Below are 17,800 nucleotides of genomic sequence, written 5' to 3'. Positions count from 1 at the left end.
AACGGTGTGAACGTGAGGGACAGGGCTGGGGGTTGTGTTAGTTCAGCAAGCCACGCCTTGCGGGTTAGATCCAGAGAGAGAGAGAGAGGACAAGTGCAGCAAGGTCGCCACCGACTCCCCAGACACCCTCGGGCTCCTGCCTTCCACACTGCAGATCTGTCACATCTGAGTGTGCAGAACATGCTGGAGACTCCAGGGTCTATATGCAGCAGTGATAAAGTGAAGCAGCAGCCATGCACACAGCACCCAGGCCCTGAGCTGGCCTGATGCGCTAAGTGACTCCGCTATGCCAACTCTCCACTGGTGGGCAGACTTGCCCTGCAAGGAACAACGGCCTGGGTGGCTCCTCATCTGATCATCTTAAGGGCATTTTTTATTAGTTTGTCACGCTGGGCATGGAACCCAGGGCCTTCTTCACACTGAGATGTCCCTCCTCTGAACCACACCCCAGCTCCAGGATGCCAATGGCAGAAAGGAAACCTGGAAGCCCAATCCATGGCCCAGGGGCTGGCAATCGGCTCCAGGGGTCTCCCAGTGGAAGTTTTTCTTGAGACTCAGGGTCTCACGCAGCCCAGGCTGGCCTGTACTTGCTATGTAGCTGAGGATAAATCTGAACTCCTGATCTTCCTGCCTCCACCATCCCAGTGCTAGGATGATAGCACACAGTATCATCTTTTTCTTCTTCAAATTAAGACAGGTTAACCTCAAACTCATAATCCTCCTGCCTCCGCCTCTCTCATGTTGAGTGTATGGTTGGGCAAGTGCCATAGTGCCTGGGTGTGGCGTGGAAAAACCAGAGCACACACGATCCCTGCTCACTGTGCACGTGGCCATGCGCTGCTGTGTGCTCTCTCGCCTCAGGGCTGGGATGCTCACTCAGCCTCTGTCTCTGTGCCACACACAGTCCTCAACTGCATCTCAATTAATTTGAGTTAAAAGAAAGTAACAGAGAAACATATGCAGAAATCACTTTTGGATACAGTGGCACATGCCTGGAGCCCCAGTTGCTCCCAGAGCTGAGGCAGGAGGATTTTTTAAGATTTCTTTTTAAGTATGTGTGCACATGAGCGCAGTGCCCATGGAGAGGCTAGATGAGGGAAGGGTCCTCAAGACCGAGTTCCATTTGAGTTACCCAACCGGGTGCTAGGAACTGAACTCTAGCCCATTGCAAGAGCAACAAGCACTGGAGGAGGATCCTTGAACCCAGAGGTTGGAGGCCAGCTTGGGCAACATGGTGAGACCCTGGCTCTGGGATGGGTTGGGGAGAAGCACCAAAAAGTCAGGCTCCTCATGGGCACAAGCACTATTCCCAACCAGTCTGTGGCTGGTGACTGTGGGTTCCCTGACAGGCCAGCACAAAAGGGGTTAAAGAATTTTCACCCCATTTTGCAGGGGATGCTGAACCCCAAGGAACTTAGTGAAGTTCCTTGTGGAACAGGCAGGGGTGGGTTGGGACCCAGGCCTACAGACTGGTCCCTGGCTTCACATGGTCCTTGCTCCCAAGGCATCCTAACAAGGTCACAGCAGGCAAAGGCCAGGCAGGGGAAGCTTGTGCTCTGCAAGCTGGCCAGGGTAGAGAGGGTCAGGGTCAGAGGGACCTCCTCACAGAAGGGGCATTAAGGCTGGTCAGCGATGGCTGGCTGAGAACTGAATTGTAAGGCAATGGTTGGGGGTAGGAGGATTGTCAGTGGCTGTTTGACAGGTGGGAGACGTTGGCAGAGGTGACTGCTGCACTTGGAGGAGCTGGGGGACTCACAGGAAGAAGGTGCGGGGTTTCTGGAGCCGACTGAGGGACCGAAGGAGCCTCCGTGGGTCCTCGCCCTGCCATGGCAGTCCTTTGAGGCTCTTGATGATTTGGTTATGCATATCGCTAAGGACCAGAAGGGGACCCGGTGACAGAAAGAAGAATAGTTAGAGCGTGGCCCGCCACCTGGGGCCCCCAATGCCCATCAGGGTGTCCCCAGGCCACAGGAGACAAAACATGCATCTGAGGAAGGGGTGCACAGGTGCGTGACCACTGTGTCTTTCCAGAAGGAGGGAACTGGGCCAGAAACAGCCACTGTCCCTGAGCTCAGGGATGGACCATGGGCTTATGACAGGACCCTGGCTGGTCTGGATCTTGATACGTGGTACAGGCTGACCTTGAACTCACAGAATCAGCATCTGTTTGCCCAGCTTTTCTTGTTTTTTAAGAATTTTATTTGTGTGTGTGTGTGTGTGTTTGTGTGTGTGTGTACTCTAGAGGCCAGAGGGGGTGATGGGTGCCTCAGACCTGGAGTGACAGGGATGTGTAGCCCATGTGGGTGCTGGAATCTGGACTCTAGTACAGCAGCGAATGCTCTCAACCGCTGGCCCCTTCTCAACAACGGCAGGGTTTCATTTACATCTGAGAGGGGCATGCCACAGCCTGTGGAGGTCAGAGGACAGCTCCAAGTGGCCACTGCTTTCCTCCCATCACATGGCTGACTTGGAGATCAAACTCAAGACCATGGTGGGGGGAGGCAGCAGGCATCCTTTCCTTTGAGCTGTCCAGCAGGTGGGCTCTTGTATTTATAAGCTTGTGACATTTGTATAAAATAGGGTGGGTCTGCAGTGCAATGGCCCAGGCTTGAACCTCCCTGGTGCCTGGTACTTCTCGGCTGGTGGCTACATTGCCTCCTTTTAGCCGCAGGGGACCAACCTGTGTCATGCATGGGGACATTCTTCCTGGCGTTTGGCACTTTTGGCACCTGGCAAATGGCAGCTAGAGACAATGTCCAACACCCTTTAGGACACAGGTGACCCTCACTTCAGGGACAAAGCTAAGGTTAAGAACCTACCTGAAGAGGATGAACTTTTTAAAATAATTATTTTATTTTTAACTATGTGCATATGTATGTAGATATGTGTGGAGTTGGGCCCACAAAGGCCAGTGCCCACAAAGGCCAGAAGATGGCATCAGACTTCATGGTGCTGGAATTACAGGTGGTTGTGAGCTGGCCTACGGGAGTACTGGCAGCTGGGTCCTGTGAGGACACTGAACTACTTCTGTAGCCCACACTTTTGCCAGGATGGTGTCTAAGGCCCCACGCAAACTGGGCAGCTGCTCTGCAGCTGAGTCTCGCCCTGGCTCTTAACTTGTTATTCAGTATTTACTTACATATTTGTGTGTGTGTGTGTGTGTGTGTGTGTGTGTGTGTGTGTCTGTGTGTCTGTCTGTCTGTCTGTCTGAGGATGAGTGCATGTTTGTGTGTGTGTGTGTGTGTGTGTGTGTGTGTGTGTGTGTGTGTGTGTTTGTGTGTGTGTTGGTTTTCTCCACCATGTGGATTCTAGGATTCAAACCAATGTGGGCAGGTCTGGTGGCACCTATATGCAGTAGGCCATCTCACAGGCCTGACTCCAGTTGTTCTAAAAGCATGTTTAGGCTCTGAAGGTTGGCCTGAAGGAGTCCCTGTGTGCAGCCCCGTACTGTGATACATGCACCATGCCTTGTGCCCAGATGGACGCCACACTTACCTCTGCTCCCTCGCTCTCCAGGGAGGCACAAGAGCAAAAACAACACAGTGACAAGGGTTAATGTGTCCTTTTACTTCCTACATGGCCTTCCTATCTAGAGAGCTCAGAGCAGTGGCCATGACTTCAGACAACCCTGCATGGCAGTGTGTCCCCGGGATGGACGCTGCTCTGAGCTCCCAGACGGCGGCCCTGGCCTGTGCCTCCCTGGTCTTGCGTGCGAAGGCCTGGCTGCTACTTACTTCCTGCTCTCATAGAAAGCCATGATGTCCTCAAAAGCGTTAACATCCAACTCCTCAGAGCGGTCAAAGGAGAAATCTAGCCCTGCACAGCTGCAAGGGAGAAGTTCAGTGAACCCGGCGGACACACAGCCCTGACACAGCTTGACTAGGCATGGGCCACTCACTCATAGGGAGAGAAACAGCCAAGGGGTGTGGGGGGCATCGCCTCTACTCGGGCCCTCTGGACAAAAAGTTAACTTCTGATTTGGTTCAGGGCCATGCTACATAGCTCAGGCTGATCTCAGCCTACTCTTTAGGAGACTACTGCACAGCTAGGCTGACAGACACACCACCATGCCTGCCCCGACAGTTCCTGTCTCCACGGGGCCTGCCTGGCTCTCAGGCTGCTGGGACATTGCTTTCCTGACCTTCAACTTCTGGTCAGCTGTCAAGCATGGGTGACCTGCCACATCCCAGAAGTCCCCACTCTTTTGGTCATCATAGGAAAGTGAACCCAGAGCCTCATTTGTGCTAGGCAAGTACCACAACACAGAGGTGTACCCCCAACCCTTTTATGGTCACCAGGATCTCACTCTGTAGCCCAGGTTAGCCTTGGTCTTGCCAAGCCTCAGTCTCCCAACAGCTGCAAGCACAGGCCAGCACCCCCAACCCAGCTCATATGCACTTTTATCCCAGGCTCACAATCTCCCCCACTGAGAAGGGAGAACTCAGCGGAAGGCACTGTGGAGTCCAGAGTGGATTGACAGAGTGCAGGCCTCTCTCAGGCTCAGGAGCCCAGCGTTCAACAAAGCCACGCCCTCAGAGTGGGAGACTCATCAGTGTGCCATTCTGCAGCTGCAAAGACTCCTAGTGCACGCGCGCGCGCGCACACACACACACACATACACACACACACACACGCCCCAGTCTCTCAGGCCAGGGAACCAGAAAGCAATACTCTGTGCTGACCTGCCCACTCCTGCCCGGAGCAGACGCTGTTTCAGGACCTGCCTTCTGGGGACAGAAGAGCCCCAAGCCAGGGTCTTTCTGTTCTGGGTCTTTGAGTCCACTCAGCTGCCTGAGAGCTTACTCAGGGCCACAAGGACCCTGGTGGACAGTAGAGGGTTCCACAGCTGTGTAAACAATGACACCTCACAGGGCTATGCAGGAACAAACTGAAGTCTCGCTCACCGGTACAGTTTTTCCGAAGGGGTGCTGGCCCCTCTTGGTAGCTCTTCCATGTGACTTCGAGTGCCAGGGCTACTTATTCCTGCTGGAGATACAGAGTGCACACTGTTTGGCAGGTCCCCACAACACAAAGGCTGTTACTTTTGTGGAGTAAGCAGTCAATTCTTTCTTTCTTTTGAGGAAATGGGAATTGAACCCAAGACCTTGTACATGCTATGTAAGCAGTCTACCCAAAGCGTGTCCCAGCCCCTCACTGGGGTTCTAGACGGGGCTCCACCCTGACCACGCCCCCAGCCCCTCACTGGGGATTCTAGGCGGGGCTCCACCCTGACCACGCCCCCAGCCCCTCACTGGGGTTCTAGGCGGGGCTCCACCCTGACCACGCCCCCAGCCCCTCACTGGGATTCTAGGCGGGGCTCCACCCTGACCACGCCCCCAGCCCCTCACTGGGGATTCTAGGCGGGGCTCCACCCTGACCACGCCCCCAGCCCCTCACTGGGGTTCTAGGCGGGGCTCCACCCTGACCACGCCCCCAGCCCCTCACTGGGATTCTAGGCGGGGCTCCACCCTGACCACGCCCCCAGCCCCTCACTGGGGTTCTAGGCGGGGCTCCACCCTGACCACGCCCCCAACCCCTCACTGGGGATTCTAGGCGGGGCTCCACCCTGACCACGCCCCCAGCCCCTCACTGGGGATTCTAGGCGGGGCTCCACCCTGACCACGCCCCCAGCCCCTCACTGGGATTCTAGGCGGGGCTCCACCCTGACCACGCCCCCAGCCCCTCACTGGGATTCTAGGCGGGGCTCCACCCTGACCACGCCCCCAGCCCCTCACTGGGGATTCTAGGCGGGGCTCCACCCTGACCACGCCCCCAGCCCCTCACTGGGGTTCTAGGCGGGGCTCCACCCTGACCACGCCCCCAGCCCCTCACTGGGGTTCTAGGCGGGGCTCCACCCTGACCACGCCCCCAGCCCCTCACTGGGATTCTAGGCGGGGCTCCACCCCGACCACGCCCCCAGCCCCTCACTGGGATTCTAGGCGGGGCTCCACCCCGACCACGCCCCCAGCCCCCTCACTGGGATCCTAGGCGGGGCTCCACCCTGACCACGCCCCCAGCCCCTCACTGGGGATTCTAGGCGGGGCTCCACCCCGACCACGCCCCCAGCCCTCACTGGGGATTCTAGGCGGGGCTCCACCCTGACCACGCCCCCAGCCCCTCACTGGGGGTTCTAGACGGGGCTCCACCCTGACCACGCCCCCAGCCCTCACTGGGGATTCTAGGCGGGGCTCCACCCTGACCACGCCCCCAGCCCCTCACTGGGGTTCTAGGCGGGGCTCCACCCCTGAGCCACGCCCCCAGCCCCTCACTGGGATTCTAGGCGGGGCTCCACCCTGACCACGCCCCCAGCCCTCACTGGGATTCTAGGCGGGGCTCCACCCTGACCACGCCCCCAGCCCCTCACTGGGGTTCTAGGCGGGGCTCTACCCCTGAGCCACGCCCCCAGCCCCTCACTGGGATTCTAGGCGGGGCTCCACCCTGACCACGCCCCCAGCCCCTCTCTGGGGATTCTAGGCGGGGCTCCACCCTGACCACGCCCCCAGCCCCTCACTGGGGTTCTAGGCGGGGCCCCACCCCTGACCACGCCCCCAGCCCTCACTGGGATTCTAGGCAGGGCTCCACCCTGACCACGCCCCCAGCCCCTCACTGGGGGATTCTAGGCGGGGCTCCACCCTGACCACGCCCCCAGCCCCTCACTGGGATTCTAGGCGGGGCTCCACCCTGACCACGCCCCCAGCCCCTCACTGGGGATTCTAGGCGGGGCTCCACCCTGACCACGCCCCCAGCCCCTCACTGGGATTCTAGGCGGGGCTCCACCCTGACCACGCCCCCAGCCCCTCACTGGGATTCTAGGCGGGGCTCCACCCTGACCACGCCCCCAGCCCCTCTCTGGGGTTCTGGGAGGGGTAATACCGCTGAGCCCTCAGCCCTCTTTAGTCCTGAAGACAGATTGATTATGTTTCTCACTCTGGCCTCAAAGTCGTGATTTTCTGACTCTGCCTCCCAAACAGCCATGCCCAGATTTAGAATGGGCTGTAACTGTTTGTCAAACATGTTGCTTGCTCCCAAGGTTGGCACTAAGGAGGGCAGCTCTTCAGTGTTCCCTACCTGCTGCCTTCTCAGCTCTCTCTGCACGCAGACGCCCGGCCTCCCGAAGCACAGCCATGGCCCTGATGGCAGCCCGCAGCACAGCCCAGCGGAACACAGCCACTGGGTCCATGCCGATGAGCTGGCGCACATAGGAGCTGTCACTGCCCCGCAGCAGTGCCACGATGTCGGGCCGCATGTAGTCCATGTTCTTCTCTCGGAAGTCCTGGTGAGGTGGGAGTGGCCGGTCACCCTTTGGAGCCCATGGATGCCCCAAGAGCATGACAAGAAAGGGCTGCCGATGCCCTGCAATCCTGGCTTGACTGGCATTGAGGTTTGGAGTGAGTCCAAGCATCCGCAGAATGTGCGGTCCCCATTGAGTAGCAGCAAATGGTCCAAGAGCACGGTGTGGGTGGGACGCTGCACCTACCTTGATCTGATACTTCACCCTGCCCGCAAAGTGCTGGATGATGAAGGCAGGCTCCAGGACTGGTGTGCCCAGGAAATACTTGTTGTCTTCATGCTGCTGCTTGAACTTGGCCAGCAGGGTGTGGCTTGTGGCATGCGGGAAGCTGCAGACAAGGTTGGACACACACAGCTAAGAACCCACACTGAGTACAGAGTGGGAAGGCCCCCGAGCTGCTCTGACGGGGGCTGATGCCAGGTAGTGTGGACGGAGGATGGACGAGGAGAGGACAGAATGAGTGCCAGCACCCCTGTAGTTAGTTAGTTCTTGATTGGCATGGTGTGTACATGCATGTGCCTGTGTGTGTAGAGGTCAGACAGCCTGCAAGAGTTGGTTATCTCTGTCCACCACGTGGACCCTGGGGATTGACGCAGGTCTTCAGGCTTGTTGGCAGGCATCTTTAACTGACTGAGCTATCTAGATGGCCCACCTGTCAGCTTCTAACATACACTGCACACCCACGTGGCAAATGTGGGACCACAGAGCAGGGTCCAGGAGGCACAGTTCTCAGGCACCCCACAAGGCTGTTTCTGCTCCCTGCTCCACTCTAGACCAGGTTTGCTGGTTTCTATCAGTCTCAGAAATGGACCTGGCAGCTTCTTGGATCCCACATTGGAGCTGCCTCTAGCTTCGGGTCAATGTGTACCTGGATGTGTGCCCTGGAGCTGAGGCATCAGGCCCCTGTTCCCCACACGGAGAGTGAGCATGGCCTTGCAGATAAAGCCAGGCTCTGTTCTGTCTGGGAGGGAGGAGATGAAGGAGTAAGAGGCTCCTTGTACCTGGCTATTTTGGTCACTTGGGAGGGAAATGTCTCCCTGGGTTTTGGCACACCCTGCTGGTCCCAGCCTCACTGTAAACACAGGCAATGCCAGGTGTGTGCTAGATGCCCGGCCCTGGAGCTCCACAGCTTGGTGGGGGAAGAGGAGGTCTGTCTGGCAGGGGAGACTCAGGGCTTGGAAGAATGTCCGGAAGGTGGGACACTCACTGCCTTGGGCACCAAAGAAAGACAATAATAATAAAAAGCTGCAGTAATAAATATTAAGGTGGCTGTTTCAGGAAACTCCAATCAGGGCCAGCCAGCCAGCTCAGCAGGTGAGGGCACTTGTGGCCAAGCCTGACAACATGGGTTCCATCCCTAGGAACCACATGGTTGAAGGAGAGAAATGATCCAAAAAGTCAAGACTTTTGCATGCACAGTGCACACCCACCACCAAACAACAACACATTTGCTACCTATTAACAACACACCCGCCACCCAACACCCGACAACCCACCCGACAACTAACAACAACACACTTGCTACCTAATAACCCATGTGCCACCCAACAACACACCCACCACCCAACAACACACCTACTACCCAGTAACAACAACCCACCTGCCACCCAACAACAACACGCCGACACCTAATAACAACAATACATTTTAAAGCAAAGCCTGACACAGGCCACCCAGTGAAACTGCTTGAAGCAGGGGGCTGCAGACCTGGCCAATAGACAGGCAGTGATGAGGAAGTCAGGTGGTTGGGTTTAGAGCCAATGAAAAGGCAGAACAGAAAGGCAATAAAAAGACAAGTCAGACAGGAAGAAACGCTCTCTCAGGGGAAGGACAGCAGCGAGTGATCAGCTAAAGGTAGTCTTGGCTCTTCGCTACTGCTCTGATCTCTTCGGCTATTACCCCTGTATTTGGCTCTGTGTTTCTTATTTAATAAGACTGTTTAGAAATTCGTCTACAATTGGCACCCAATGTGGGACAAGAATCCATCCCTTGCTGTTCCTCAGGGGCTGCAGACAGAGCCTGGCTCCTGTGGCTCCTGTCACAGTGCTCACCTGGCCCTTTTCTCCTCTGCTCTGCTCTGCTTCATAGGGTGGGCATTTGGCCTGAGGCACAGGATGTGAAGCAGGGTGCTGGGGATGAAGAGCTGCAGGGGATTCTGGGATTCTGGGATTCTCTCAAGAATGACAGGCATGTTCTGTGGTGCCGGGGACGGAACCCAGGGCTTTGGGCATGCCAGGCAGGAGCTCTACCAATAGCGCCTCCAGCCTCACCACAGGCACAGCACCATGCACAGGGATAGCTCCTTTGGCCTTGTCCGTTATTTCCAGGGGAAACTGTCATGGGATGGACTCTAAGATTCTGACAGTTTCGTGATTTGGGGGCTCGTATTCTCCAGGACTACGAGAGAAAGACTTGTCAGCACAGCCATGGCAACCAACCCAAAGCTACCTGATTTCTGCAAAGGGAGCTGCGTGACTAGAGTCCTTTCACTCTTTCCAACGGTGCACACACTGTTGGTTCTGCACAGCCCCAGCCCTGCTCCTAGGACACAGGAACCTTCCTGTGAAGATGTGTTCAGGCAGCACAGGTGAGCCACACGCCTGCTATTTCCAGAACATGATACACAAGCACTAGGCATCAGTGAGGCTCAGGGACTGGGCAAACCCACGTGAGAAGCTGAGCAGTTCAGGAAACCCCACATTGGCACTGGCTGAACAGCCAGGACAGTGACACTCACTTGCTCTCCTCGTCCAGCAGGTAGAAGAGGCCTGTGGGCTTCTTGCTGATGAGGTGGATGCAGCCCACGTTGTCGGTATAGTCAATGTTGTGCCACGCAATGCCCTCACCCTGGTACTCCTCCTGTAGGATGAGGAAGGTTAAGGAGGGCACTGCCTAGGATTCAGAAAGGGGCTCCCTGAAGAGTTGAACTGAGGGACTTGCACAAGCTCAGCAGGGGCTCCACCCCTGAGCCACGCCCCCAGCCCCTCACTGGGGGATTCTAGACAGGGCTCCACCCCTGAGCCACACCCCCAGCCCCTCACTGGGATTCTAGGCGGGGCTCAACCCTGAGCCACGCCCCCAGCCCCTCACTGGGATTCTAGGCGGGGCTCCACCCTGACCACGCCCCCAGACCCTCACTGGGGATTCTAGACAGGGCTCCACCCCTGACCACGCCCCCAGCCTCTCACTGGGATTCTAGGCAGGGCTCCACCCCTGACCACACCCCCAGCCCCTCACTGGGGGATTCTAGGCAAGCCTCCACTCTGACCACGCCCCCAGCCCCTCACTGGGATTCTAGACAGGGCTCCACTCTGACCACGCCCCCAGCCCCTCACTGGGGGATTCTAGGCAAGCCTCCACTCTGACCACGCCCCCAGCCCCTCACTGGGATTCTAGACAGGGCTCCACTCTGACCACGCCCCCAGCCCCTCACTGGGGGTTCTAGATGGGGGCTTGAGCCATGGCCCCAGCTCTCCTGATTCTACATGACTTACAAGCACTGTACTGACTTCCCCTGCTGGTCACCCCAGGAACTAGCCCTACTGATCCCCTTAGGCTGCACAGGCAACAGAGAGATGGTGCCCTGTACACTAAGGATAGTTCAGAGAGCCAAGGGGGCTCCAGCAATTTTCCCCTCAGTGTGACTCAAGAGAACCCGAAGTGCAAGCCCAAGAGGGCTTAGACATGTGTGTTTACAAGCCAAAGCACCAAGCCACAGGTGATAGGTGACTGGGTAAATTCAACACAACCTGGCCATGCGAAACAGGAATAAAACTGACACTTGAATAGAGGTGAGAATGGAGCCATTCTCCTAAGTTAAACAACCCGAGAGGAAAGGCAAACACTGCATGGCTCCACTGAGCAAGGGCTGGAGTGTCCTCAAGTTTATACAGACAGAAAGCATTAGGAGGTCTCCAGGGTCTGTGGGAGTGGGGGTGACGGGGTGGGAGTGTAGGTGTGTAACTGGGATGGAGCCTCAGACAACTCAGATATGACTGCAGAAGGTGTGTGTGGCTGATCTCCATACTGACAGGTCCTGCCTCCTCAGAGACTGCCATGGTGAAAGGAAAAGACATGGGACATATTCTGGGCACCTTCAGAGGACACACAGATGATAGGACAGAATGGTACACTGCTGCCTTGCTGCAGTGGCATCTAACATCTGGAAGGATTGAAAGACTGGAGGGCTGAGCGCACCACTGAGTTCAGGACAGAGCACTGAAGACCTGTGGTCCCAACTCCATGCCCTGCTGGTCCTGAGGGCCACCGCTGGGCCTGCAGGGTGGTTGGCTGGGGGTGGGGAGTAGGGGTGGGGAGGTCTAGCTCTCACCTGCTCCAGCTTGAAGATGTGCTGAGTGAAGTAATACTGCAGCTGCTCATTGGCATAGTTGATGCAGAACTGCTCAAAGCTGTTCCGTTCAAAGTCCTCGAACCCAAAGATGTCTAGGACACCGATGGACAAGCACTGGAAAGACAAACTGTAGTTATAGCCAGGGCCTGCCAGGGATGCTGAGCTTGCTGCGTGAGATGTGTGGCCCTGATGTCAGCTGGACACAGCTATCACCAGCCTGGCCCCCGTCGTTTTTGCGAATGGGACCATCACTACTCATTGATGGAACCAGGCCTCCAGATGCGCAATAAGCATTAGGGTGGAACCTAGGGTCTGGTGCCTGCATGCTGGGCAGGACTGGAGTAAAGACTTATGTTGTTCTGCACCCTCATACAGAGACCTAGGACAGATGCCTGCCTTCCTGTAGAAGGCAAGGGGTCCCCTGCCGACCATGATGTTTGCAGAGACCCCACAGGTTCCCAGCCTCCATGGTTTGTCCCAAGGATGGGACCTGTCCTTGGCCAGCTCAGGGCCTGTGCACTCACGGAAACGGCCTCTTCCATGTCTTTCTTGTTGAGGAGGGCGTGGTTGATTCTCAGCACAATCCAGTCAAACAGGGCACTGTACAGAGACTTGGCCATGGAGTCTCGGGCAGTTATGGCCTGTGGGTAAAGAGGTGTGTCACCTGGGGTGGGGCAACCACACCAGGTGCGGGCCATGATACTAAGATTCAGGGAACTGCTCTAATTTTGTCTCAGTTTCATAGACAAAGTCTCATGTATCCCAGGCTGGCCTTGAACTTGCCATGTAGCCAAAGACAATACTAAACAACTGATCCTCCTGCCTCTCTGTCCCCTGGGTTGGGGCTGCAGATGGGCATCAGCACAGCTACCTTTTTGCAGGTATTATAAGGATCTGAATCTAGGGCCCATATGCATGCAGGCACTTGTGACTGTGCCATCCCCCGACCCTTAACCAGGGTTTTCACCTTCCTTGTGTTGAGGTCTGCCTGCTCCTACACTAGCTGCTAGGTCACACCTTTGCTTAGGCTCAGAGCCTGAGGACTCTAGCAACTACATGGGTGTGCAGCATGGAATGTTAGCTGCTGTGTGTGTGAGACCAACCATGCCACCTGCACAACCATGGAACAGCCAAGGAAGCACTTCTCAGCACATCTACTGTGAGAAGTGTCTATTCTCTCCTCCTAACAATGGACGTGGCCAGCTACCATCAGCTGCTGGACATGTCCCTCTGGCTTAGACTTTCCTGGATGTCATGGCAATGTTACCACACAGAATGCTGCCTCTGCTGGGGACGCTTGTCCCCATAGCCTCTCTGGGGGACACCTGAGCCACACAGGGCATGAGTTCACTACAGAGATTTCAGGTCATGTCAGGGGTGCCTTGGCCCACAAAGGCTCAGAATGTCCATGATGCCTGCTGGAAATGTAAGCTGATTTCCTTAGGCAGGGTACCTATAGGGAGTGTCCCATACCCTGTTATCAGGTCCTTTCCTGGTGCCATCCAAATTCAACCTGCAAGTCATATTGCTCTTGAGATGTCAAGAGCTACGGGAACTGTGCCAGGAAGAGTACACCAGCAAACTGAGAGACGGCCCAGAGACCTATGCGCTGAGGGTCACCAAAAGGCCACCTCGAGCACAGCCCAGTCACCTCTTCACAGAACAAGGCAAGGGGTTGATATTTAAAGTTTGGTGGCTGGGGGTGGGGCTCTACTGCAGCTACTGAGCACTGCAATTACAGCCAGAAGTAGCACTGAACAGGATACAAATGGATGAACATGGCTATGTCAAAAAACTTTATTTACCAAACCAACTGGGGGAGCCGGCCAGATTTGTCCCAAATCATGCTGGACTTGCACGGCCACTGAACATCTGAACTCTAGAGGGAATGCCTCAGGCTCCAGTTCTGGCTCTGAGCCATGCAGTACCTACACTTTCAGGTATCTGGAGCCATCTATGGTTGGAGAATTCTAGAAATTAACAACTCAATACTTTAAAAAAACTCTGAGCACTTGTGATCAACCTTGATCTATCCTGAGATGGCTGAGCCTCATCTGGTTATCCAGTAGATCCTGGTGTCATATGCTCCCTGCTTGTCAGTCAGTCATCAACCAGTGCCCTGGGCCGCAGTGCCTGTGTTCAAGAGCAGCTCTACCTAATGGCCTGGGATGGTACGGTAGTGCATGTCATCCCAGAGGCAGTTGGGGTGTTCGAAATTTAAGGCCCACCTGGGATATGAAGTAAAATTGTCTCTAGCCAATAAGAAAATAAAAAGAGTAGATGCTAGCAGCTAACATGAGTTTGGAGACTCCCTTCAAGTGAAACGGTGAGCCACAAGGCATGCGAGACTGGTAAGCATGTCGTTGTTATTTCTAGTCTGTTCTGAAAGGTATTACTGCTAACCTCATACCGTACCCAACTCATATATCAAGTTTTCCAGCATGTGTACAGTGGAAGGGATTTTCCACATGGGGCTCTGCGCTTTGTGGCTCAGCAGCAGCAGCTGCATGTCTGAAACGGATCTCATGAGAAGCAGAGGCACAGGAAGCTGGTCTGGCCACAGCTGAGGTCCCCTGCTGCAGGGCTGGGCACACACTCACCTCACTCAGGCTGTAAGGCAGGATAAGCTTGTCGTTGACGGTCACTGTTTTTCTCTTGGTCAGGACCTCCACCAGGGTCTCCCGCTTCACCTGTTTCCAGGGTAGGGAAAGAAGGGCAGGGAGGTAAGACACTTGTCAGGGCTTCTGCACCATGGAGGCCAACCTGGAGAGCTGGGGAGAGCAGACGGACCACAGAGGCTGGGCTGGGAAGGGCCTCCCTACACATGGCGCCCTTTCCTGGCCTCCACAGGCACTGCACGCAGAAGCACATACCTACATGTATACGCATAAAATAAAAATCTTAAGAAACAAAATCAAACAACCCCCTCCCTCAAGTGTGCTAGCTTACTCTTAAGTCCAGAACTGGGGAGCAGAGGCAGGTGGATCTCTGTGAGCTCAAGGCTAACCCAGTCTACATAGTGAGTTCCAGGCCTAGCCAGAGCTACATAGTGAGATCTTGTCTCAAAAATAAACAGGTAAATAAAATAAAAACTAAAAAGTAATATAAAACTTGAAAGCAAAAAACCACAAGGATAGGTGTGGTAGTGCATGTCTTTAATCCCTGGCCTCAGGAGGCTGAGGCAGGTGGATCTTAAGTTCTAGACCAGCCAGAGTGAGACTCTATCTAAAAAAACAAAACAGAAAGGTAAACTGGAGGTCTGGCTCATCAGGACAAGATCTAAGATTCATCTAGCCAGCTCTAGGCCCCACAGTTCCATCCCCAGCAGTGTAAAAGAAAAAAGAAACAAACTTAGGGCACTCAAGCTCTGCACGGGGACGCTACAGGCGCTATCCCCATGTCCAGCCACTAGGTGCCAGCAGTGCTCCCAGTCTGGGGAACAGAAGTCTCCCCAGGTGAGAACCAAAGAGGAGACTTCCCACTTCACACCATCACCTACCTAGCTGCGTCTGCACGTGCGGGTTTGTGTGGGTTTGGTACAGTGAGAGGAGCCTGGGATCCCACATGTGAGGGAAGTGGGCGTCATGGGCCACACCCCCAAACCCATCATGTATTTTTTTATTTTGAGCTGGAGTGTCTCACTGAGGTGCTCAGGCAGGTCTTGAATTTGAAGACTCCTGTCTTAGCCTGAGAGTGGCCAGAATGACACCTAGCCCCAAACTATATGTTTTAAATTTTATTGTTAAAAAACAATTTATGAGCTGGGCGGTGGTGGCGCACGCCTGTAATCCCAGCACTCGGAGGCAGAGCCAGGCGGATCTCTGTGAGTCTGAGGCCAGCCTGGTCTACAGAGTGAGTTCCAGGACAGCTGAAGCTGCACAGAGAAACCCTGTCTCAAAAACAACAAAATCCAAAAAATGGATGTTTTGTCTAAAATCGGTCTGTGCACCATGTGCATGCCTGATGCCTGAGGCCACCAGAAGAGGTTGTCAGATCTCCTGGGACTGGAGTTAGAGACAGTCATGAGCTGTCATGTGAGTGCTGGGACTTAAATCCATGTCCTTTGGAAGACAGTGCTCTTGTGAGCATCTTCAGCTCCCAATTCGTGTTTTTTGCAGGCAGGGTTTCACATAGCCCAGGCTGGCCCCGAACCGCTTATCTCTGTGTCTTTACCTCTCCAGTGCTGAGATGACAAGCGTGTGCCAACACATCAGGGTTATGTGTGGCTGGTGTGGGACAGGCTTTGTGAACACTAGACAATCCTCTGCCACACAGAGCGACAGCATCAGCCCAGGAAACCATGGCTTCACTTGTTGACACTGAATTGTGTGTGTAGATATGTGCCTGAGAGTGAAGGAGACCATGAAGGCTGTGGCCACAGGCAGATGTGAGTGAGAACTGAGCTCTGTCTGTGAGAGAGAACACCTTAACCACCCAGAGCCTCCTACTGGTTTGTACAGCCAGACACACAGACAGGAGCAAAGAGGGGACATCTCAGAGATGACAGAGGAAGCAGGCAGCAGCAGAGTTCCTTCACTTGTCCCCTGTAATGAGGCTGCCCCACCGTGTCAGGGACCAGGAAGCACGTGTAAGGGAGGATGGTGGAGAAGGGAGGTACCTTCAGGAGCTCAGACAGGGTGTCCAACACCTCAGGGGGCCCGACCTCCAGCCCTTCGTCCCGGCCTGTGGCTCTCTTTTTGTAGGTGACGTTGCCCAGGTACAGGATGGCTGAGAGGACAGAGAAGATCCTGGGACACAGAGAGAGGTTACTGTGGCCTGCGTTACCGCTTGTTTCTGTAGCAGTGTTTCATGCAGCCAGGCCGAGGGTGCTCCCCACTTCACACCCCGTCCCCACGCCCAAGTGCTGCTGCCTGTAAGACATCACACTTGGCTCGGGTGGTGCTACAGACAGAACCTATGGTTCACACCTCATACCAACTGGGTTCCAGCTCCAGCCCTGATAATTTGAGATGAGTTCAAACTACGTAGCACAGGCTAGCCTCACCTGATGTCTTCCCAAGCACTGAGGGTGCAGATAATTAATACACCACCGCACAAACTGACTTTAATGTTTTTGCTAAGAGACAGGGTCTTGTTTATGGAGACAAAGCTGGCCTTGAACTTCCAACCATCTTCCTCCCTGTGTGGTTGTTGTTTTGCTTTGTTTTTTTGTTTCTTTCAGATAAAGTCTCACAATGAAGCAAAGGCTGACTTTGAACATGTAACCCTCATTTCTCAGTCTCTCCAGTGTGGAGATGGCAGGTGGGCACCATTGTGTCCAGCTTCAACTGGTTTGGACCGCTGCCTCCCAGCTCAGGGCTGCATCCCTCTCCTGTGCTCTGTGTAGAATACTGCCTATCCTCTACCGGGCTGCAGGTCAGACCTCAAGAGGAACTGCTCATTGCCTAGTGGCTCAGCAGCCCACTTACTGCTTCTTGGTAGCAGGTAGGAAGCCCACCATCTCCATGGCCTGCTGGAGTCTTTCAAAGTCATGTTTGAGGTCTTCTCCATCTTCAATATTCAAGTTATGCTGAGAAAACAAAAAAAAAAACCAAAGGTGTGGGCACTCAAGCACTTCCGGCCTGGAGGGCAGTGAGGAGGGCGATCCAGGCTGGAGAGAAAGAAGGCCAGGGCTGGGATGAATGGCAGCTTTTGTGTGTGTGCTCAGGGCTGGGCTGTAGGCCCAGCAGGGCCAGGCTGGCCACCTCTGAGCTCCCTATGGCAGACAGCCTTGGGGACAGAGGCGGCGCCATGGCTGCAGCTATTTACCTGGTTGAGGTAGAAATAGTCTTGAGGCTGCTTCAGCCGGAATTCCTGGCGCTCTTCCTCGCTGACACCCAGCAGCAGATAATAAAACACATGGTAATTCCTGTGGGTGACCAGCAAGGGGAGTCAGTGCCTGGACAGGCACACAGCACAGGAAAGGGTGGGTGGGATGGGTCAGCTGGTCAAGGCTGTTGCTGCTAAACCAAGGGACCTGAGTTCAATCCCCGGAACACACATAGTAGAGAGGGTACTGAATCTCCAGGTGTCCTTTGACCACACATGTACATGTTTACACACACACACACATACACACATACACACACTGAAATAAACAAAGTTTAAAAAAGAGTCTTGGCCGGTATGGTAGAGCACACCTTTAACCCCAGCACTTA

The 17,800-nt window shown here is 55.0% G+C and overlaps 1 protein-coding gene across 20 annotated transcripts in view; it reads right to left on the bottom strand.

Annotated features, from left to right (window-relative positions):
* The window catches only part of Myo9b (myosin IXB), a 99,083-nt gene that overhangs the window by 22,308 nt on the left and 58,975 nt on the right, over window positions 1-17,800 (bottom strand). For 7 of the 20 annotated variants that reach the window (XM_036209161.1, XM_036209169.1, XM_036209168.1 and 4 more), the window contains exons 5-17: window positions 17,412-17,511; window positions 17,072-17,172; window positions 16,261-16,390; window positions 14,243-14,332; window positions 12,167-12,283; window positions 11,622-11,756; window positions 10,029-10,150; window positions 7,478-7,619; window positions 7,069-7,273; window positions 4,905-4,986; window positions 3,735-3,824; window positions 3,496-3,510; window positions 1,757-1,870 (exon numbers count right to left, since the gene is read on the bottom strand). In XM_036209161.1, coding sequence (XP_036065054.1) covers window positions 1,757-1,870; window positions 3,496-3,510; window positions 3,735-3,824; window positions 4,905-4,986; window positions 7,069-7,273; window positions 7,478-7,619; window positions 10,029-10,150; window positions 11,622-11,756; window positions 12,167-12,283; window positions 14,243-14,332; window positions 16,261-16,390; window positions 17,072-17,172; window positions 17,412-17,511 — 1,443 coding nt within the window. The remainder of the gene's footprint in view (window positions 1-1,756; window positions 1,871-3,495; window positions 3,511-3,734; window positions 3,825-4,904; window positions 4,987-7,068; window positions 7,274-7,477; window positions 7,620-10,028; window positions 10,151-11,621; window positions 11,757-12,166; window positions 12,284-14,242; window positions 14,333-16,260; window positions 16,391-17,071; window positions 17,173-17,411; window positions 17,512-17,800) is intronic. The other 13 variants (XM_036209172.1, XM_036209177.1, XM_036209175.1 and 10 more) reach the window with 7 other exon arrangements.

The sequence above is a fragment of the Onychomys torridus genome, chromosome 17 (assembly GCF_903995425.1).
Source record: "Onychomys torridus chromosome 17, mOncTor1.1, whole genome shotgun sequence".
In the NCBI taxonomy this organism is placed as follows: Eukaryota; Metazoa; Chordata; class Mammalia; order Rodentia; family Cricetidae; genus Onychomys; species Onychomys torridus.
The sequence above is the reverse complement of the archived record's forward strand: the minus strand, read 5'-3'. Positions and strand labels throughout refer to the sequence as shown.